The sequence below is a fragment of the Arachis ipaensis genome, chromosome B7, assembly GCF_059453495.1.
Source record: "Arachis ipaensis isolate K30076 ecotype BB chromosome B7, ASM5945349v1, whole genome shotgun sequence".
Taxonomy (NCBI): Eukaryota; Viridiplantae; Streptophyta; class Magnoliopsida; order Fabales; family Fabaceae; genus Arachis; species Arachis ipaensis.
In genome coordinates, this window is record NC_142442.1 from 26,078,175 (window position 1) to 26,101,643 (window position 23,469).

The following is a 23,469-nucleotide window of genomic DNA, read 5'->3' on the forward strand; positions in this document are numbered from 1 at the left end:
CAGACCTTTCCAAAAAATTACTTTTTCACCTCTTAGGTGCGGACCGTATACCACACAAATAGCACAATCAAACCTCAGCTCTTTGATACAACCCTTCACTACAACCCATCTTTCACTTATAAAAATATTCGAACAAACAAAAAACTCTTTACGCCACATACAAATAATATCCCATGCTAAAAAAAAGACTCCACACTAGCCCACTCAATACCAATATTTTTTTCACAAGTTTCTAATCAACCCTATGTGAATTCCACCTTTCTTTGTTTCGAACAAGCCCACAAAATCAACTCTATTTCTTATACACACCCTTTTGACCATCTGTTCTTTTTCCCTTCCCCCCAAACCTCTAACATTCCAAAACAAGAACTTTATTGAAATAAATTTAGCACCTGAATGTAGAACTCTGCAGTAGCTCCCGTCGTTGGTCAAGCTTCCTTTCTTCCCTAGGTTCTTGTTTCCTCTGACATCACGCTTCCCTATTTTCTTCATGCCTTTCGCAATCCTTGAAGCTCCTCCAGTATGACCTTTTTCTCATTTTTTGAGAAGATCATGCCACCTTCTTCACAGAAACTCATAGTTCTTCATGTCTCACACAGCTCTGTCTCATCGTCTTCATCAACGTTATCATCGGAAAAGTTATCATTTTCACACTGGCATACCGACTTAAAGCCCTGGCTAGGTGCTTGCTCACGCCGCAGACCCTGGTCACCATCCCTCCTCAACAGTTTGTGTATGTGGTTGCCATCCTTAAAAGTCCCATAGCCAGGTTGAAATGGGCAAGAAGACTGGAAATCTATGCCTAAAAAAACTTTAATCTCTTTCAATCTACAACCCTTCCCTTCACTATCCACATCCAAGTAGTGCTCCGCATTAGCCCCAAAAGGTATATGAGTCAAAAAACCCAAAGGCCCACGTTCATTATACACAACGACATTCTCCCTTTTTCTGCACTATTCCACCTTCTAGACCCAATAGATTTTGGGCTGCATCTAACCGTAGCCCAATGTCTTCACTATGTTCCTCCATCCGATACCCTGTAACACCCTTTGAACAAAGAGGCCATATTCCCTTAACAACCCCCCCTTAATAATGCTTCATCAAGCACGATTCTGCTGGTTATGCCGATTCGTCGTACTTAGTTAGCATGCTCCAATCTCGCGCCATCAATTCCTCGAGAATAGTGTCATGCGCATAGAAAATGTCGTCACCTTATTCAATCAACTTGGACTCTTGGACGACACTTGAGCTTCGTAACGCCTCTTCCATGGCTACTGAGCTTAACGCCCTGTATTTATGCCCAGACACTGGACTGTTATTCCTTCCCGATTCGTTTTCTTCTCCCATACCTTCTTCCGACTTAGAAGGATGCACTTGGGCACTATACACCTCTCTACCCACCTCCTTCGCAAAAACTTGAAACTCAGACTCATCCACATTTAGGGTCAGCCATTCTTGAATAGGTTCCCACAAATAAGATTCCACAAGGATCCTTGCAGCACTAAAAGAACATGCCGCCTCCGCTATATCTTCCAACGTCACTAATCTTCCCCACAAGCTCCCAAACTTTGAGAAAGATTCCCAAGACCAAACATGCATAGGAACACCCATCAGTTCCACCCAAACTCTCTGAGACAGACTCCATGTGTTGCCTCCATGGGGCTTAAGCTCGTCAGTAGGGCTTCATTTTCTAACGCCTTATCCCTAGATTCTATAGATTCTAACGTCAGTAGGCATTTATAAGGACCTAGATCACGACATTCAATCCTCCCCAACCCAAACCACTTCTCACGTAGTCTTTCTATAACATCTCCAAACTTAATAGGGTGAAAGCTAGCCGCCACAATGCTACATGCTAGGACGTCCTTCTGTGGCGTAGAGACTTTAACGACCACCACCCTTCTTTCCTTTTTTTCCTGAGGCACCCTTCTATGAATGGAATATCTACTTGTCTCCTGCATTCCTATCGTTCATTTGAAGTTGTTGCCTTTACTATTCTAGATCTTCTCTTTCCTAGACCAAGCCTCTCCTCTTCTTGCTTCATCCTACGTTCAAACAGATCTACGAACATGTTTTGATTCCGATACAATCAAATTCCTCCCATTAACCCGAGTTTCATTAAACCTATCCACTGTCCTGATGATTTCCCCTGGAGTCAAAACGAACAAAGGCAAATGAGATTTTTTTATCTTTTCTTATTTTACGAGAGACGTAGACATCTACAATACCTCCAACCACACTAAACATTTTAAAAATGTCCCTCCTCAAAATGTCATCTGATAGATTATCAACAAATAGGGTGTAGCTTCTATCCTCACTCGCTACGTAGTCATTGCTACTTCGTACCCTTCGAATCGTACTTCTTTTCTAAACTTGCCATTCTTGTCCTCTCTACTTGCCCTCTTTCATCAAATATGAAAATTGCTTGTATGTTTATATTGGGATTGTGAATTCACAAAAAAAAAAAAATCTAAAATCTTACTATCAAATTTTTTCAAGTTTTTTGTAAGAATCTTTGGTTTCTTTACAATTTGAGTAATATATAATTTGAATAATATATGTTATTTTTTTAAATAATATTTTGAATATCTGAATAAATTTATAAAAAAATATAAAATAATACTTTAGATTCTTAAAAAATTGTTAGTCAAACATTTTAATCATTAACAAATTAATAGTAATTCAATTTTTAAAAGAATATCACGTCTGACAAATTAATTTTTACATTAGATTATTTAAAATAAAAGGTCATAGACTAATTTAATCATTAAAATTTCTTCAAAATTAAGTTATTCGATTAAATATTTTTTAAGAATTGAATTGTGATATCACTAAAAAATATAAAATAGAAAAATCATGTGTAAATAATATTAAGAAAATAGTAATTATATTATTATTCTATTAAATTGTATTATTAACATTAATATTATTAATAATCGTATATTTTTATTACTAATAATAATAGTATAATGAATTGAATTACTATTAATTACTAATAACATTAGTAATAGTAATTATTAATGTTATTAATATCATATATATGAATAATATCAATAGTAAATAATATTAATATCATAATTATTATTATTATTATTATTTGTACCTGTAGTAGAGTATTAGTGGGGGCACGTATGCTTTCTGAATCCTTTTTTTTTCCTTAATGTGAAACGGGGTCGTTTCATTATTTTCGGTTTGATTTTCAACTGATTCATCGAGTCATATTCTTTTTTAATTAGTAGTACTAGTTTTTTGTTTTTTGTTTTGTTTTTCATAGTATTTTTTAATTCGACAGGCTAAAGATTAATTTGTTACGGTACTGAACTTCATTTAAACATTTGTTGCTGGCTAATAAATTATTGCATGCACAAATTATATCTTTTTTTTATAATAGACCCAATATCTATGCATCTCATACAATAAAAAATACAAAAAACCCATATTACCAAGTGTAATTCAAACATGTACCTGACTGGACCAGTAGATCAAGTGTAATTCAAACATTATTTTTCAATACCTGCCATACTTAACACACATACATACACAGAGTAATTTGGCTATATTTTACTAACTTAACAATGACGCATGTAATCATAAATATTATATTATCAGTTCTAAACACAAGATATTTATTAAAAGTTACTTTTATTTTAATTTATCAAACATATATAGCTGTTATAACTTTTTTTAAAAAAATTTAATAAACTATTTTTGAATAGTAAAAATATTATCAAAACTCGAAATTAATTCGACAGATACAAAATATTAATAAAGAAAAAAAAAACACTTTTTGTTAGTGATATGGTAAAAGAAGATGACATTGGTAAATGGGTTAAAGTCAACCAAGTGGGAACACGAATCTACTCCGAAGGAGAAAGAACATTCAACAACTCAACCCAAAATCAAAATAAGGCCACTTAACGTAAGAAAAAACCGGTCTTAAACTGCTTACTGGAAGAATTTACAAAGATGTTAATGCAAGAAGGGGAACAAAGTTTGAAACTACAAGACACTGGTAATAGGACAGCACCTGAGTCACCTCAATCATCCAATTCTAGAACAGAATGCATGGAGGTTATTATAGCTGGTCAGTCCAATGCCAAGGAGGATGAAGGGCAGCCTATGCAATTCGCTATTGGACAGTGCCTCACAACAGAGAAAGGTAGGAAGTGAAAAAAGTTAGCAAGATAAGGGGTTGGAGGGTTGGATACTAAAAGTGGATCCAAAAGAAAGGTTGATGAGTGGTATAGATGAAGGATCTACAAAGAAAGTAAGGACAGAGGATGAAAATGCAGTTGAACACAGGGTGGAGGGTGCCAGCCTACAAATGACACCCAAGGCGCCATGAGAACTATAGTTTGAAATTATCGGGGTTTGGGGAGACCCTTGACAATTCACACCCTAAAAGGGATCTGTAAATCCCACTCCCCCAAGATTGTGTTCATAAGTGAAACAAAGAACCAATCTCGACAGGTGGAAGCAAAACTTCGGGTATGTGGCTACGAAAAATGGCATATTGTTAACTCGATAGGAGTGGCAGGAGGACTTATGCTAGCTTGGAAGGAGAGCATCAATGTTCAAATTATTAACAGTGGAGAATTCTTTGTGGCAGCCGAAGTTAAGAAATTCGGAAGCAGTGAGGTATGGGCGTTCATTGGTGTCCCTTTGAGTTGTTCGGAACAAATTCGATCCTTACAGTTTGAGGAGCTTACAACAATGAGTCAACACCTGGAAGAAAAGGTGGTAATAGCAGGCGATTTTAATGCTATAACAAGCCAAGCGAAAAAGGAGGGTGGAGGCCAAAAATCAGCAACCACCATTGCAATATTCACTAATTTTATTGACAGCAACGAATTAGTGGATATTGGAATAGTGGGGTGGCCTTTCACGTGGATAAATCAAAGACAAGGAGAGAATTTGGTGAAGGAGAGACTTGACCGCTATTTAGTTGGGATGGGATGGAAGCTGAAATTTCTGAATGTAGTGGTGCACAGGCTCACAGAGTCAGGTTCGGATCATACTCCTATCTTGATGGAAACCGAACCTCAATCCTGGTATAGTAAAAGGAATTTTAAATACCTGGAATGTTAGTGTGGAGAAAAGGATATCAAGAGAATTATTAGTGAAGTGTGGAGAATGGAAGTAGTAGGCTCAGCTATGTTCTCCTTGGCCCAAAAGTTGAAAGATTGTAGACATAGATTTGCTCAATGAAAAAACTTACAAAGCAAACTCCCAGAAAGAAATTAAGGGCCTTCAAGCTAAACTAGAGGAGTTGTGGGTGACTGGAATCAGTGGGGGAGAGGAGGTTACCAGTTTGGAGGAGAAGCTGGAGCTGGCATATTTGAAAGAAGAGAGCTATTGGTGCGAAAAATATAGAGTCAAGTGGCTAAAAGAAGGAGATCAGAATACCAGATTCTTTCACCAGAAATTTCAATCAAGGGTGCGAAGGAACATAATTTGGAGATTAGTTAAGAAGGACAATGAGATTGCATCGAAACCGGAGGATATTGCAAAGGTAGCTGAAGACTACTTTTACGATATTTTTACTTCTTCTTGTTCGGCTAATCCGAATCCATACTTAGAGGATTTGGAGCCTAAGGTTACAGCTTCCATGAACCGCAGGCTCCAAAGGCTCGTAACTATGGACGAGGTCAAAAGAGCTACATTTAGTGTTCATGCTCAGAGTACTCCTGGTGATGACGGGTTTACAGCTAAGTTTTTTCACTTTATCTGGGATATAGTTAGAGGTGACATTTTTAAGGCAGTGAGAAATTTCTTTCACAGTAGCAGAATTCTAAAAAGCTTCAACCATACTCAAATTTGTTTGATTCCAAAGGTGCCAGATGCCAGTGACATGACTCAGGTACGACCGATTAGTTTGTCCTCAATTATGTATAAAATTATTTCTAAAGTTATGGTGCATCGATTACAAGGTATTATGAATAAAATCATAAGTTATCAGAGTGCGTTTCTCAAAGGTAGACTCATTTCAGATAATATTCTAATTGCCCACGAATGTATGCACTATTTGAAAAATAAGAGAAGTGGGACAGAGCATGAGATGGCTACTAAACTAGACATGATCAAGGCTTATGATAGGGTTGAATGGCATTTCTTATGGTATATTATGGATAAGCTAGGCTTTGATGCTAAATGGATTAACTGGACTAAGGAATTAGTAACGACTGTTTCTTTCTCTGTTGTTGTGGAAGGTCAACCTTTTGGCTATTTTAGGCCAAATAGGGGCATCCGACAGGGTGACCCCCTATCTCCATATCTCTTTCTTTTTTGTGTAGAAGGGCTTTCCTTCTTGCTACACAAGGCAGAGCAAAACAAATTAATTCAAGGAGTTCAAGTTAATCGGAGATGCCAAACAGTTAATCACCTTTTGTTTGCTGATGATTCAATTCTTTTTTACAAGAGCTCACCTAACACAAGCCAAAGTATTCTAGAATTATTAGAGATCTATGAGGGTTTCATTGGAAAAAAAGTCAATTTGAATAAGTCGGCCATATTTTTTAGTCACAACACACCTTAAAACACAAGACTAGCAATTGCACAGAAACTAAATATTGAACATATCGGAGCACAAGACAAATACCTGGGGCTGCCCTCTATAGTTCAAAAATCAAAGAAAGCAACCTTTGAAGCTATCAAGGATAAAGTTCAAAAGAGAATCATGGGTTGAAAAAGAAGTTTATTGTCCTCAGGTGGCAGACACACGCTATTGAGAGCAATGGGAGAAGCGATTCCTATTTATACACTCTCTTGTTTCAAGCTCCCAGACAGCTGTTGACTGAGATTCATAGCATGCTCTCGCAATTTTGGTGGGGTAAAAAAGGAGCAGAATGAAGAATGGTTTGGATTAAATGGGACACAATGACGAGACCGAAGAAAGATGGAGTGTTGGGGATCAAGGACCTAAGGGCGCAAAATTTGGCCTTATTAGGCAAGCAATGTTGGCGTCTTATGAAATACCCTAATTCTACTCTATCAAAAATGCTCAAAACTAAATATTTCAGATATACAGATTTTTTACATGCAGAGATAGGAAGTATACCGTCGTGGGGCTGGAGAAGTATTCTTGAAGGGCGCAAGGTAATTGAGAAAGGCTTGTTATGAAAAATAGGCTCTGGTGCTAATATCCGCATCTTTCATGATCCATGGCTCCCACCACCATTACCCTTTAATGTCCATCAAGATGCAATCACAATCCTACCTGACGTGTACCCCGCTAAGCTCGGGATTAGCATCAACAACAACAATCCGACCATGAATCTCGGAAACAAACCAAAACTGAAACAATCACGCACGTGAGTTATACACTATCCCATAGACGTTACTTGCGAAAACAGAACTCACCATTCAAGCCACCAATATTGGAACAAATCAGGCAATACATGACGCTCCAGTCATCTATAAAATAAGAGTAAAAACAACCTAAGAAGGACAGGTGACAGAGTTTACTCTAACTTATTCTCTTTACTTCTCATAACTCATACACTTACTTGAGCGTCGGAGTGCTTTTTGCAGGTGCTCCCCCCGTCGTGTTTCACCACACCAAGGTCACCCTTGGAGACTACCTCCCTGACGACGCACGACTCCTGAAACTAAGCAAATCTCGTTGGGGACCTATACCTCGGTTGGTTTGAACGGAACATTTGGCGCCCACCGTGGGGCCCGGTTACACTGACCCCACTCTTTCTTTTGTATAGCACCTCGTGTTTTCTTTTTATGCAGGGATTCTCAACCTTCACACATGGCTGATAATGGAGTCCATCAAAACACTCAGGCCGAGCTCATGGCTCAAATGGCCGAACTGCAAGCGGAAGTCAAAAGGCTGGCCAAACTAACCAACCAAAATGACGCCAGTAAACGTGAAGACAACGGTCATAAAGGAAAAACAGACCTACGGAGTATTTACCCACCAAAGGAGAAGCTGACCTTGGACAACCCATTCTTTGAGGAGATCACCAACTACCAGATGCCAAAACATTTCACATTACCTTCTTCCCTCGAGCCATATAAGGGGATTGGTGACCCCCGGGCTCACATCAAGAAATTTCAATCTATGATGTTCTTTAATGGTCCTAATAACGAACCTGTCTTCTGCAGGGCCTTTCCTACTTACCTCGATGGCGCAGCTCTGCTTTGGTTCTCAAAACTACCTGCAAGATCAATCTCTTCTTTCGAGGAATTAGCAAAATCCTTCATAGACTACTTTGCTGCTGCGAGAATATATGTACATGGATCGGACTACCTCGGCACCATTCGCCAAGGACCCCAGGAGAACTTGAAAGACTACCTAACCAGGTTTGCAGAAGCGACAATGGAAATACCCGACTTAGACCCCGCCGTCCATCTGCACGCCATAAAAGCAGGACTCCGACCCAGAAAATTCAGGGAAACAATTGCAGTAACAAAGCCAAAGACGTTGGAAGAATTCTGAGAAAGGGCGGCAGGGCAGATGGAGATCGAAGAGTTCCGCGAAACCGAAAAGACAGAAAAAAGACAACCTAAAAGAGAGGATGAAAAATCCACAAGATCGGCAAACATCAAAGACCTCAAGAGACCCTTCAAGCTAACCCCAAAAAAAGTGACAATTACACCAAGTTCAACACAAGAAGGGAAAGGATAATCAAAGAAATACTCAACGCCAAAATTATAAAACCACCAGCAAGGGCCGGGAGCTATCAAGACCAGAGATTCGTCGACAAAAGCAAGCACTGTGCTTTCCACCAAAAGTACGGCCACACAACCGACGAATGTATAATAGCCAAAGACCTATTAGAAAGATTGGCCCGGCAGGGCCTCCTAGATAAATACATCGAGGGAAGGAAGCATAAAGAGATCGATAGAGAAGAACGCCAACAGACCTCGGGAGCAAAAGAAACCAACAAATGGCCAAACAACACACCACCTAAGGGGATCATAAACACCATATCAGGAGGATTCGCCGGAGGAGGAGAAACAACTTCGGCGAGAAAACGTAACTATCGCGCGATGCTTGCAATAGAAGGGACAACACTACATAACAACAAGGACACATCAAACCTAGAAATCATTTTCAACCAGAGGGACATATGCTCGGCCGCACCACACTCAGACGACCTAGTGGTAATTTCTATCCAAACAGGCGAGTTATTGGTAAGAAAAGTCCTCTTGGACCCAGGTAGCAGTGCCGATGTTCTGTTTTACGCTACTTTTCTAAAAATGCAAATATCTGAAAAACTTATACAACCTTCATCCGGAGAATTAGTCGGATTCTCCGGAGAAAGAGTACCAATTAAGGGCTACATATGGTTGAAGACAATGATGGGAAACCACCCATTGTCACGAACCACCGACATACAATACCTTATAGTTGACTGCCCTAGTCCTTATAACATTATTCTCGGAAGACCTGCTCTGAACATGTTCAGGGCAGTAGTTTCAACCTTTCATCTATGTGTAAAATTTTAGGCACAGGACGGAAAAATAGCGACACTTCACTCGGACCGACAACAAGCTCGGCAATGTTACAACGCAAGCCTGAAAAGGTCGGCTCTAAGACTAGAGTTCCAGCAAGAAGTCAAAGCGATCCATAACGCAATAGAGGTACTGTCCTTGGCAGAGCTTGATCCGCGTGAGGACACCCAAGAAAGGCCTCAACCAGCAGACGAGCTCCAGAAAATCCCACTGATGGAGAAACCAGAACGGTTCACATACATCGGCCAGGCACTACAGGGAAAGGAAAGATCAGAACTGGTGAAAGTGTTGCAAGACAACGCCGACCTATTTGCATGGACCCCGGCAGATATACCAGGAATAGATCCGAGCATTATCTGCCATAAACTCGCCACAAACAAGGCGAGCCGACCTATAGCTCAGAAAAAGAGGAATCTCGGAGCAGACAAATCAAGGGCCGCACTGGAAGAAACCGAAAAGCTACTTAAAGCCAACTTCATCAAAGAAATCAGATTCACTACATGGCTCTCGAACGTAGTAATGGTAAGAAAAAATTCAGGTAAATGGCGCATGTGCGTCGACTTCACAGATTTAAATAAAGCATGCCCCAAGGATGCTTATCCTCTACCATGCATCGATAAACTCGTAGACAGTGCATCAGGTTTCAAAAGCTTGAGCTTCATGGATGCATACTTTGGTTACAACCAGATACTCATGCACCCAGAAGACCAAAGCAAAACCGCATTTATAACCGAGCATGGAAATTTTTGTTATAGAGTAATGCCATTTGGACTAAAGAATGCAGGTGCGACATACCAGCGACTGATGGACAAGGTGTTCCATCATCAGATAGGTCGGAACATGGAGATCTATGTGGATGATATGGTCGCCAAGACCACCCATGGGAAATTACACTGCGATGATCTTAAAGAGGTATTTGAACAAGTCCAAACATACAGAATGAGGCTCAACCCAGAAAAATGTGCTTTTGGAGTACGAGGGGGGCAAATTCCTCGAATTCATGCTAACATCACGAGGTATAGAGGCAAACCCAGAAAAATGTGAGGCAATACTCAACATGGCAAGCCCCAAAACAGTAAAAGAAGTACAACAGCTAGCAGGGAAAATAGCAGCATTATCCCGGTTCCTACCGTCAGCATCAAGCCGATCATATCATTTCTTCCAAACAATAACAAAGAACAAAAAGTTTCTATGGACAGAAGAATGTGAAAAAGCTTTCGCTGAACTCAAAGTCGTCTTATCATCACCTCCAGTACTACAAAGACCTGAAATCGGCAAGCCCTTATACTTATACCTATCTGCTTCCGAGCATTCTATAAGCTCGGCCTTAGTGATCGAATCAGGAAAAGCACAACAACCAGTATACTTCGTCAGCAGAGTCATGCAGCCAACAGAACAAAGGTACCCAAGGATTGAACAGCTAGCTTTAGCGCTTGTAACAACGGCGAGAAGACTTAGACATTACTTTCAAAGCCATACAATAATAGTACGAACAAACCAACCATTACGACAAATACTAACAAAGCCGGAATTAGCTGGACGACTGACCAAATGGTCCATAGAGCTCTCAGAATTCGATATCCAGTTTCAACCAAGATCAGCACTAAAGGCACAAATCCTAGCCGACTTCGTATCAGAATTAACCTCGGCCGAACACAACAAGCACTGGGAGCTACATGTAGACGGAGCATCCAGCCGAGAAGGAAGCGGAGCCAGAGTGATTCTGAAAGAAGGAGAAAACGTAGTGGCCGAGCAGTCGCTACAATTCCACTTCCCAGCAAGCAACAACCAGGCCGAATATGAAGCCCTCATAGCCGGACTCAAGCTCGCCCTCAACCTCCAGATACAAAGCCTGACAGCACACTGTGATTCCCTCTTGGTAGTCCAACAAATCCGAGGGGAATACCAGGTAAAAGATCCCTTGCTAGAGCGTTACTGGCTGATAGCAAAGGATCTTATTTCAAAATTCAGTTCATTCACCATTCTACATGTGCATAGAGAAAAGAACACTAGAGCCGACGTATTATCTAAACTTGCATCCACTAGGGCAGACACACAAACATCAGCATTAACACAGCTGACACTTAAAAAACCCAGCATTGAATTTATATCTATAAGAAACATTAACCATCTCCATGACTGGAGAATGCCCTTTCTTGAGTACATCAATACAGGTACCGTGCCTAAAAACGAGCTTAATCCACAACACTTCAGACGAAGGGCAAGCCTATATACAAGCGTAGCAGGGGAACTGTATAAGCGCGGCATCTCACAACCATTACTGAAATGCCTGAACAACGAGGAGGCAAGAGAAGTAATGAACGAAGTACATGAAGGCGTATGCAGAAACCACATCGGAGGGAGAGCCCTAGCCGCAAAAATCGTCCGAACAGGATACTTCTGGCCGACCATGAAAAGAGATTGCATAGCGAAGGTCAAGAAATGCGACAAATGCCAAAAGCATGAAGCCATTTCTACAAAGCCAGCCGAACTATTGCACAGTATGGAGGTAAGCTGGCCTTTTCAAAGATGGGGACTCGATATCCTCGGCCCATTTCCAGTAGCACCAGGTCAGGTAAAGTTTCTTTTAGTGTCAATTGACTACTTCTCAAAATGGATAGAAGCGCAACCTTTAGCAAAGATAACAGCCGAAAAGGTAAGATCTTTTATATGGAAAAACATAATATGCAGATTTGGAATACCAAGAGAAATAATATCAGATAACGGTAGGCAATTTATCGATAATAAGCTCGGCACATTTTTAAGCAATTTTAATATACAGCACTATTTTAGCTCGGTCGAACACCCACAAACCAATGGGCAAGCCGAAGCTGCTAACCGAGTTATATTGCAGGCAATAAAGAGAAAACTTGACAATGCGAAGGGTGAATGGGCCGAGCTAATCCCAGAAATACTATGGAGCTACAACACTACAATACAAACAACCACAGGCGAAACACCCTTCAAGCTGGTATACGGGGCAGAGGCACTAATCCCGGTAGAAGTCGGAACACCCACAATTAGGACCGAGCTATACGACGAACAAAACAACACCCTCATAAGAGGCGCCGAGCTTGACCTCATCGAAGAAGATAGGGATATCGCAGCAATCAAACAAAGAGCCACGAAACAATTGGCTGCAAGAAGACACAATAGCAAAGTCGTCCCAAGGACTTTCTCAGAAGACGATCTTGTCCTCAGGCGAACTGAAGATGCAAGACGACCTCCTTCACACGGCAAGCTCGCCGCGAACTGGGAGGGGCCTTTCCGAATAGCAAAAGTACTCGAAATGGGGGCTTATCAACTACAGACACTACAGGGCAGCCCAGTATCAGGAAACTGGAATGTTTCCTCATTGAAAATGTATAGATCATAAATTGTACAATTAGCGGATGAAGGCACTCTTTTTCCCCCTTAGAGCTTTTTTCCCAAAACAAAAAGGGTTTTGCCTAAGGAAGGGTTTTAACGAGGCCGGACGCCCAATATATCCAAATTATCGAATGTTTCTCTCAAATCTAAGCCTAACAAACAAAATATAAAGGAGAACGACGTATACAAAATCACAACAAAGTGACATCACTAACTTGGCCTAAACCTTGGCCAAAGCAAAATAGTTCAAAATATCAACAAAACAAGACCAAACCTCGGTCAAAATAGTCAATAATAGTCAATCATACACAAACTAAGAGGGAGGAGCGTTCTCATCATGCTCCTCCGCAGTTCTATCTACAACTAATTTCCCATCAACAACTATCTTAGTCATATCAAGCTGATCACTGTCGAAATCCGGGGCCAGTACAGCGATCTGACTCACAGCTCGTTCAAATCCATAAGAGAACATCTCCATACCATGCTCCTCCAACTCATGAACACGAGAAGTGATCCGACCTTTGGCCAGATCATGTTCCATAACTTCGGCTTGCAGCAAACGGATCTGATCCCTTAAGCGAGTCACCTCCTCTTCGGAATCCTTTGCCCTAGCCAAAGCGCTGATAACAGCATCATCTTTCTCCTTAGCAGCCTTTTCCAACTCAGCTATCCTCATATTATGCGACTTCTCCAGATCGGCAACTCGATTCACAATCTCCTGTTGCTCGGCGCCGATAAGCTCGGTGGTTCGACCGACACACATCAGGCGAGAAGCAACAATCTACACAAACATAAAAAACCACAAAAAGTCAAAAGGCAAGGAAAAAGTATACCAAAATGCTCGAACTATAGCAGGCATTACCTGAACAAATTTACCAAGAGACTCCATGCCAACACGGCGAGTCATCAGCATATCTCCAGGGTATTGAGACACTTTATCAGAAAGATTGGCAAAGTCAAATTGATCACTCCACAAGGAATGCGATCCAGAGCCAGGAATAAAGCCATGGAGTTTTCTTTGACGATCAAAAGCAACCCCACCACCTCCAGCAACTTCCCTTACTTCCTCCGAGATCACTTCCACAGATTTTTCAACATTATCCCTCTTCCTCTTAAAGGAAGACGTAGCTTGAGCAACAGATTGAGCAATATCACCTCTCCCCTCATTTACTGCCAGAGAGGCATCGGTGAGTCTTTTCTTTTTCTTTTTTAGAAAAGTCTGAAGACGTTCTGGATCAAGAAGAGGTACCCGTTCACCTACACAGAAGACAAAAGGTCAGAATAAATAAAGCAAGTGAGAAACAAACACAAAACAGTCAAGAAATACCTAAATATGCTTTCAAACCATCCATATCACCAGAGTCATAATAGCGAAGAAGGTCAGGAATAGACAAACATTCCCCCCAGCAAAACTCTCAACCAAAAAATCTAGTAACCGCTCCTCCTCCTCACTCCGTTCAACAGCTTCAAGAATCTGGCAAGGTTCCGAACACCAGTATAAGGGAAATCTCTCTACCAACTCGTCATCTAGATAGAAGGGGTATTCAGATTCCACCGACCTCACCTTTACAAACAAATATTTAAAGTTTTTGAAGGAAGACTTATAAAGAAGGAAGAGAGACCAACCAGGGTAACTGCTCAGACATATCCATAACCCCTTTCGAACCCCTTTCGCTTGAAACAACGAGAAAAAGACAGCAAGAGAACAAGGGACAGAAAGAAAGCTCATTAAACACTGGAAAGCACGCAAAAATGCCCAAGAGTTAGGGTGTAACTGTGAAGGTGCACAGTTCAACTGGGTTAACACATCACATTCAAATGCAGAAAACGGGAACCTAACGTGAAGCTCAATAAGACAAGGCGTATAAAAATAGAAATACTGCCAATCCCCCCTCCTCTCGCAAACCCTATCTTCACTAGAACAGGGAAAGAACTCAACCGCAATACCAGAACCCTCCTTCACAACATGCAAGCTACGAAGCTCACTCATGGAGTCAGCACTAACAAATGAAGAGGAGCGGGTCCTCACATCATCATGAACCCAGTAATAGGGATTAGATTCATCCTCTTCCACAACTTTATCTTTTTCTTTATCTCTCGCCATCCCAGAAGAAAGAATAGAGAAAAGAAAACAAACTACAGAGGAAAAAACGAACCTTTAGAAGTCATGGCAAGGGTCAGAAAGAATTTGAAACAGCAACGAAATCCCCAAAGAAAAATTATTGCAAGCCCACTAACTTAGTGGGTAAATACCTCGCAACCGTTAAACAAGCGTGGATAACCCAAACAGCAAATAAAAGCATTAAAAGCGGGCACGTTTTGCAAGAAAAGCAATAGCAACGCCTTCCAAGACCATTTAACACCGTTGAAGACCAATTTGGAGCGGCCCAAGACCAGAAGACACAACGAAAGCAACTCAATAAGCTCGTCTATCATTTACATGCAATGCCAGCCGAGCTTGGGGGCTATGACGTGTACCCCGCTAAACTCGGGATTAGCATCAACAACAACAATCCGACCATGAATCTCAGAAACAAACCAAAACTGAAACAATCACGCACGTGAGTTATACACTATCCCATAGACATTACTTACGAAAACAGAACTCACCGTCCAAGCCACCAATATCGGAACAAATCAGGCAATACATGACGCTCCAGTCATCTATAAAATAAGAGTAAAAACAACCTAAGAAGGACAGGTGACAGAGTTTACTCTAACTTATTCTCTTTACTTCTCATAACTCATACACTTACTTGAGCGTCGGAGTGCTTTTTGCAGGTGCTCCCGCCGTCGTGTTTCACCATACCGAGGTCACCCTTGGAGACTACCTCCCTGACGACGCACAACTCCTGGAACTAAGCAAATCTCGTTGGGGACCTATACCTCGGTTGGTTTGAACGGAACACTACCAAATCTGCAAGTATACTACGTTAGTTCGCTACTAAATCCTGATAGAAGTTGGAACAGAAATCTGATTGAGTCAATTTTTTCAGTTGATATATGCAATAAATTTTTTCAATCAAACCACCAGAGGAGGAGGATGAAGTTAATTGGTACTGGACAAAATATGGTATATATGAAGTTGGGTTAGGATACAAAATTGCTTATGGATTCTTTCATTCTCCTACTTCATTGAGGCCCCAGAACATACAGAACAACAAAGTATGGAATAGCATTTGGGAATTGAAATTACCTCATAAAATTAAGATTTTCCTATAGAAGAGTCTTCATAAAAAGCTTCCGGTGTTACAACAAGTTCACAGTCGATTTGCATCTACCCCTGCCACTTGCCCAAGATGCATGCCGAAGGACGAATCAATTTCTCATGCTTTGTTCCAATGCCCCCTTCTTCAATAATTTGGAGTCTAAACTTAATAACTCCTGACCTATGGATGAGAGAAGAAGAGACATTTTTCAGTTGATGGCAACAAGCCTTATTCTGGACAGCAGCTCAATTCGACAGTAGACAAAAAAAGACCTTCTTCATAGCGGCGCTGTGCTGGAGCACTTGGAAAGTAAGGAATCCATGTGTTTTTGAGAAGATAATACGCCCAGCACCAGAAATAATAGAAATAATGAAAGAAGCTAGCAGTTTAGTGCGTGAACTCATTATCCATACCTGATGGATGCTGCTAACTTCCTTTATTCTTACTTTACTTGTTCTTAAACTAATAGTCTTTCAGTCACAATTGATGATAAATGAAAATATCCAATTCTTTTGTACTTCCTTACGAAAATACTTTTATTTTATATTAATAAAATAACATTTATCTTGGGAAAAAAAAAAACACTTTCTGTTTATTTATGTCATAGAGAACATAATATACATGTATGTATGTTAATTTGTATAACGCCTAAAGAAAACAACTTAGAAAGGACAATTGTTTATCACTCAAACAATTCCCAATTTTGAGTGATGATAGTAGTTGATAATTTGAATGGAGTTGGTGACGTGAAGCTTCCAATTCCTGATTCAAATGGCTCCCATTTGGTGGTCACTGACACCGCATTGTTGTTAGCATCATTGCCTAAAGGAGCAGAATTTCTTGCTTTTATTTTGTCAATTTTGTCCACATAACTTTGTACACGCTGAACCTGTATGTGTTACAAAGAAATTACATGTGACCTCTTATTATCAACAATAACTGTATTTGACAAAATAATGTGTAACGTTTTTAATAACATCATCCATAATTTTAACAGTGAATATATATGGTCAATTTGGTTTTTAATTGGTTTTTTATAGTGTCTTCTGTCTTACAGGTTAATAACTAATTCGTCGTAGATTGAAACTTTATTTAAGAGTTTGTTAATGGCCAATAAATTACTGCATATACAAGACAGAATTCAAACCCTAACACTTATTTAAACGGACGAATGAGCTAGTAACTTAATCAATCCAAATTAGTTTATATATGGTCAAATTTAGTAGTGTGTGACAATGCTAAATTTGAGTCACTTATTTTAAAGTTTGACTCAGCGAGAGGCAGCATCATGAACAATGAGGTGTAGAATAAGGATTAGACTAATCACTTGTACATATAAATGTTGAAAACACTGATAAAATTATTCAAAAAATAACTAAATTAAACTTGTAAGTTGTAACCATAAAAATAAGCTTTATTTGATAAAAAGTACTTAAATGTTAAATTTGCATATTAAATCTCTAAATTAATCTTTGGATCATCTTCAATCATCCTCATACACATTCAAAAGAAAAAACACAAACCAGGTAGGAAAACAAGAACACCTAAAGTAATATCAAAACCTTCCAATTGTGAATCTAGACATTCTTGTAACATTATGGGTCTAATTATTTGTTAGTGCATTATATGGTGACCATGAAATTTTAGCAACACATACATAGCTAAAATTAAAGTTACAATTTTTTTACTATATAACAATTGACGAAAATGTGATCTTTTAAGAACCATTTCGAAAATTGGTCCCTAATAGGTGACTTACAAAGCAACAAGAAGCTTTGTAGTTTATATCACTAACCTCAATTCTTCTCTGTACTTTAGCTTCTCCATCAGCAGCAATGGAATCCAACTCAAGCAATTGAACTATTAGTAGCTCTGTCAAGACAACAAACTCTTTGTCCTCAACTTTAATACCACCACAAACAGTCCTCTCCAAATCAACCACCTTAAAAAAAAGTTTCACTTATTTAATAATAGCATCTTCTTGAATAATTCGTGTGTATTAAATCACATTTTTATATATAGATGTTTATAATTTATACGATACAAAAATACAAAATCAATTATAATTTAGTGGTTGAAGGTAGTATGTAAACAATCTTCATAGTTTAAAGATATCAAGATCGATTCTCACTATAGAACGAGTACACTTAATATAACTCCTTTTCGAAAGAATATCATAATTCCCAATGTTACCTTTGAATAGTATCTCACATCGGTCTCTAAAAAAATGAGTAGTGTTAATTTTTAATAAATTTTAATCACTAAATTAATTTCTAATCTTTTATTTTGTTAGACAAATCTATTATTATGTCAAATTATAATAAAAATTAGATAAATCAGTCTCTGTTTTTACTTAATAAAAGATATAATAGTCTCTAAAGTTTTTAAAATGTTCATATTAATCCCTCAACAATAACGAACAACATTATATGGACTGTTTTAGTAATTAAAATTTGTTGAGAACTAAAATATTGGACTAAAAATTTCTTGTGATTGATTTGGGAAATTAGTCGTTACCTTTTGTTGTAGCTTGTCCACTTGTGTTCTGACATTGGAGACTGATTCAATTGCCTTTGCAATTATTATATCTTCTTGCCTTCTCTGCATCTCCTGAAGCTTCCTTTCTGTGCTGGCTGGATCCTCTAACAATATGACCTTAGACATGTCTTTCACTCCCTCCATGTGCAAGCATTCTTCATCCTCCTTCTCTTTCCCTCTAAATATTAGCCTTTGTTCCTTAGGTTCTAGGCCAGTCTCAGATGCAAGGACACCTTTTAAATGCCCTTCAAAAATGAGCCAACTAAAGCAGTTAGTTATGCTTCAATTTCAGAATTTTAATTTGTCAAAAACAAGCTAATACTAAATATTGTCCTCCTTTAATTAAAGCCAAATTGTAACAACTTTATTAACCTAATAATGCAATAGATGTACTCAGTAAAAGTTATACACTATTACTGCTTAAATTTATAAGATGTTTAAATTGCTAAAAGGTTCAATAAAATACTTTTTCTTATGAAATTATGTGATAATAGTAAATACATGATTATATAATCGTCTAAAAATGTATGTAAATTAAATCCAAATCATACTGCAATGTACTAAAAAACATAGAATAATACCAAACTTTATGATGAATTCTGAAGGCCAAATTCCGTAACATTGAAACAAATTATTCTATACAGAGACAATTAGAAAATGCAGCTTTCTTTACAAGAATAATTATTCTTTACAAAGAATGCCCACTTGGTACCTCTCATCATCAAACAAAACCACACAAAAAGTTAACTCTTGATATTTTCATATTATTATCACCAAAAGGGGCAAATACTAAGAGAATTGGATAAATAGAAAAGAGTGAATGAAGACAAATGCATATAGGATCATCATATGCTTACCAAAAGTGGATTGTGAAGGAACATTAACCTCATGGTGATTACAACCATGAGAGACCTTAACTTTGATCATTGGACTTGAACAAGAAGAAGAAGAAGAAGAGTCAACAATTTTTTCTTGTCTCTTCTGAACAAGCATTCCACCAGGCCTCACCTCCCAATCTATACTAATACTACTTTCCTTAACCATCATGTAATAATTGTTATTATTATTAGTAGCTGGTGCACGTTTTGATGAAGATAGTGATATTCTTTTCATTTTCATCAACAGTGAAATTGGTGAAACATAGCAATAGAAGAAAGAAAGAAAGAGAGTGAGTGAGTGATTGCGAGAGATGGAAGAGGAGGAGTGTGAGATTAGCAAAAGGAAAGGAAGACGAATTGAGTAAGCAAACAAAGTTGGTTTCAGAGAAGGGGACCCCTCAACTGTCTCTCTTTTACAAAAGCAGCGCTACGTTACTCTCATACTACTCAAAAGTTTTCTAAAGTTGCTACAAAACTATGTACCGTACAGACCTTATAAAATATTGGCACGTGTTGTTTCTGCGAATATCCCCCCACATCTCATCATGTTCGTCGTGTTCAGCCACAAATATTTATGGCTGTTTTTTTTTTTTGAAAAAATAAAAATAAATGTATACTATAATTTAAAAAATTAATTAAAATAAAATAATATTTTAAATAAATATCTAATTATGTATTAAAGAGAATTTTTATTTTTTAATTATTTTTTAATCATAAAAAATTATATCATTTTTATCTATGTCTATTATTTCTACATATCTCAGATTATCTTTTCTACCAGTGACGGATCTAGAAAAATTTTACAGTAGAGGAAAAAATATAATAAAATTTAAGTATAGATATATTTTTTTAGCTTCCAACAATACCTAACAAGTTAAGGACTAATCTATTATGACTTTGAATTTTATTTAAGAATATGTAATTGGTCAATGAGTTGCTATCCATACGAGATGAAATTCGAACTCCCAATACTTGCTTAAGAAGATGACGACTAAGTTGATCACTCGACCAATTTAAATTAGTTTACATCTATTTAAAATTTTAAATTATAACTATCTATACATATTGATAAAAACTACCCACAGTATAATATTCCAAATAATAAAAATAATAATTTATAATGACTTTTTTTTTATTTTTAACATGATAATATTATTTTTTATATATATTTTTAAAAAATTATTTTATTTTTTATTATCTCATATTTAAGTATCTAACTGGTAAATCTATTTATTATAGTCTTTATAATATAAATAAATTTTTAACCAAAGTAATTACTATAATCAAGACCATTTTAATAATGGATATTAATACAATATATTAATATATAAATAATATATTTTTTAACTTAAATAATTTTTTAAAAAATCACTAATAATTTGAGTTGTATTTAACTAAAAAACTAAATTTTAATTTAACTATCAACAATTAACTAATATAATAAAATTAATTATCACTATTTTTTGAATTTATTTATTTTTTATTATTATACTAAGGTTTAATTACTCTGTTGGTTCCTATAATTTCGTAAAATTTTTAATTAGGTTCCTATACTTTTTTTTTTAATTGGGTTCCTGCACCAAATTTTTTTTTCAATTAAGTCCCTCTTATAGTCTTAGTAGTAATTGGATTAATTTTATATGGATCCAACTAAAAAAAAGAATTAGTACAGGAACCTAAATAAAAAGAAAAAAAAAGTGCAGAAACCCAATTAAAAAAATTTGGTGCAAGGACTCAATTAAAAAAAAAAAGTATAGGGACCTAATTAAAAATTTTGCGAAACTATAGAGACTAGTAGAGTAATTAAACCTTATACTAACTCAAATTCAATAATAATAATATTATTATTATATGTTAAGTTTAACAAAAAAAATTATTTATATTTTATTTTGAAATTAATATAATATAAAAGGGATATATATATATATATATTATTTTTAAAAAATTTTGTGGGGCGAATGCTCTCTTAATTACACGTAGGTCCGTCCCTATTTTCTACTGACCACTCAACCAAAATTAATCCAATTTAACAAAATTAATATATTAAGCTAATATATCAACCTAAATACATAATTAATGCAGATTTTCAGAAAAAGATTAACAACAAAGGTTCATAGCAATGTGCACCAAAACTAATAGCCTCACTAAATTGAAGCCAATTCACACCGTTGAAGCACTAATTTAAATTTCTCAAACATAAAGTCACAATTCTAATTAGGATGGTAGATGAGATAGAAGATGGATAAGAGGTGAAAAATAGATAAAAATTTAGGAAGACCATTCATGAGGTGGTCAAACGAAATCTACATGTAAACAATCTCTCTATAAATATGATATATGATAGAGTTTAATGGCATTGTTTGATCCATGTAGCCAACCCCACCTAGTGGGACAAAAATTCACTATTGTCGTTGTATAAAGTCACAATCCCACGACTACAAAATTAACTAGCAAAAAATCACATGTCAAAAAATATAGCCACTGATAAAAAAATACAAAAAAAAAAGGTTTAATTACTCTGTCGGTCCCTATAGTTTCACTAAATTTTTAATTAGGTCCCTATACTTTTTTTCCTTTCAATTGGGTCCCTACACTACTTTTAATTTTGTAATTACATCCTTTTCATGTTAAAAATGTTAAAATTAACATAATATTTTTACCAAAATACATGCGGTCAAAGATTTAATTAAGTTTTTAATTATAAATACCTTCAATTTGCGAAGAAATGTTCAGTTAACTCTAATATTTTTTACACTAGGAAGGACTTAATTACAAAATTAAAGCAGTGTAGGGACCCAATTGAAAGGAAAAAAAGTATAGGGACCTAATTAAAAATTTGGTGAAAGTATAGGGACCAACAGAGTAATTAAACCAAAAAAAAAATATAGAAAATCATACCTAAGAAACCACAAGAAATAAGAGAATCACACAAAAAATATAGAGGATATCGAACCGCTGCCATAAGGAGGAGGTAGAGGAAGAGGTGTTAGTACTTCATTATAAAAACAAAAATTAAACAAAGGGGAGAATGGCCATGCAGAAGAATTAACTTGAGAATGGGAGGAGAAGGGGAGCAACAACGACGGCGGAGACGAGAACACTGACCATGATGGTGCTTCAAAGAGGAGGAGGTGTAGCGGAGCTTCTCGCCAGTGACAATGGTAGCTGGTGGTGAGAGAAGAGAGAGAAAAGAGAATAAAAGAGAGGGAGGGAAGATACAAAAATGAGGGATGGGATATGCGAATTCAAATTTACAATAGGTTTACCGTCAGATTTTTCGTCGAAAAAATCCGACGAAAAATTGGTTTTCTTTAATGAAATGATGCATTTTGAAAGCTTAATTACCGTCTGATTCATCCGATAGTAATTCCGCCAGTAATAGACACACTATTTTAATTTGGATTCGTGCCAACCTTTGCCGTAAGATTTTTCGATAGTTTTTTTAATCCGACAGTAACGTTAATAGCTCAACAAAACTGTCACGCTAATCATTGCAAAAACTGATGGTAAATTCATCAATAATAGCCGACGAAAAAACCGACTGTATGCCAAAATGATACGAAAAAGAAGTTGATCATTAGTAATGTAACTTGATAAAGTCGAATAAGAGGATAAGATTCAAGTTTACATATATTTATCAACTTATCATGTAATTTCATAAAATCGAACAAGTTGTGATTTGTTTGTTTGTTTGTTTTTTTTTTTGGTTAAGTATGATTTTGGTCTTTAAGGTATAGGCTAAAAAATTTTTTTGTCTCTAACCTTTTTTTGCATATAAAATCGTCCTTATGACCAAAATACCCTTCTCTTCTTCTTCTTCTTTAGCAGCAACCAGCTGTTCATCTTCTTTTTCTTCTTCCACACCCTTAGCAACAACGGGTTGTTCATCGCCAAGTAGAGATGCCCTGTCCATTTTAGATATATTCGGAACAACAGCTCTCAAGGCGTAGAACCATTGGTTAAGCTTTTTCCTCCTTTGTCTCTCTGCTTCAACATGATTCAGGGGTTCC

At 37.3% G+C, this 23,469-nt stretch overlaps 3 protein-coding genes across 4 annotated transcripts; 1 reads left to right on the forward strand and 2 right to left on the reverse strand.

Annotated features, from left to right (window-relative positions):
- Positions 1 to 3,602: 3,602 nt before the first annotated feature.
- On the reverse strand, positions 3,603 to 19,882 carry LOC107608108 (BAG family molecular chaperone regulator 4). Of its 2 annotated transcripts, XR_015892237.1 has the most exons (5): positions 19,439 to 19,882; positions 18,561 to 18,826; positions 17,839 to 17,985; positions 16,627 to 16,932; positions 3,603 to 3,783 (listed from the first exon to the last, which is right to left on the reverse strand). XR_015892237.1 is itself a non-coding variant. In XM_016309999.3 (4 exons), exons 1-4 carry the CDS (start codon positions 19,698 to 19,700, stop codon positions 16,726 to 16,728), a joined length of 882 nt encoding a protein of 293 aa, XP_016165485.3. In that variant the 5' UTR covers positions 19,701 to 19,882; the 3' UTR covers positions 16,616 to 16,725. The 2 variants fall into 2 exon arrangements, 1 of the variants encoding a protein (XP_016165485.3); XM_016309999.3 differs by lacking the exon at positions 3,603 to 3,783 and having other exon boundaries at positions 16,616 to 16,932.
- On the forward strand, positions 9,001 to 10,509 carry LOC107607011 (uncharacterized). The gene is made up of 2 exons (XM_016309003.1): positions 9,001 to 9,360; positions 9,460 to 10,509. Exons 1-2 carry the CDS (start codon positions 9,001 to 9,003, stop codon positions 10,507 to 10,509), a joined length of 1,410 nt encoding a protein of 469 aa, XP_016164489.1.
- LOC148550629 (uncharacterized) lies at positions 13,148 to 13,879 on the reverse strand. The gene is made up of 2 exons (XM_088492579.1): positions 13,697 to 13,879; positions 13,148 to 13,615 (listed from the first exon to the last, which is right to left on the reverse strand). Exons 1-2 carry the CDS (start codon positions 13,745 to 13,747, stop codon positions 13,148 to 13,150), a joined length of 519 nt encoding a protein of 172 aa, XP_088348705.1. The 5' UTR covers positions 13,748 to 13,879.
- Positions 19,883 to 23,469: the final 3,587 nt, after the last annotated feature.

Bases quoted from the DNA above. Each gene is read 5' to 3' on its own strand.
- LOC107607011 (XM_016309003.1), top strand. From the start codon at position 9,001: ATGCTTGCAATAGAAGGGACAACACTACATAACAACAAGGACACATCA. The intron at 9,361-9,459 runs GTTGACTGCCCT...GTAAAATTTTAG, and splicing joins CCGACATACAATACCTTATA to GCACAGGACGGAAAAATAGC.
- LOC148550629 (XM_088492579.1), bottom strand. From the start codon at position 13,747: ATGCTGATGACTCGCCGTGTTGGCATGGAGTCTCTTGGTAAATTTGTT. The intron at 13,616-13,696 runs GTAATGCCTGCT...ATGTTTGTGTAG, and splicing joins CTCTTGGTAAATTTGTTCAG to ATTGTTGCTTCTCGCCTGAT.
- LOC107608108 (XM_016309999.3), bottom strand. From the start codon at position 19,700: ATGAAAATGAAAAGAATATCACTATCTTCATCAAAACGTGCACCAGCT. The intron at 18,827-19,438 runs GTAAGCATATGA...TCATTTTTGAAG, and splicing joins TCCTTCACAATCCACTTTTG to GGCATTTAAAAGGTGTCCTT. The intron at 16,933-17,838 runs GTTAGTGATATA...TAACACATACAG, and splicing joins AAGTACAGAGAAGAATTGAG to GTTCAGCGTGTACAAAGTTA.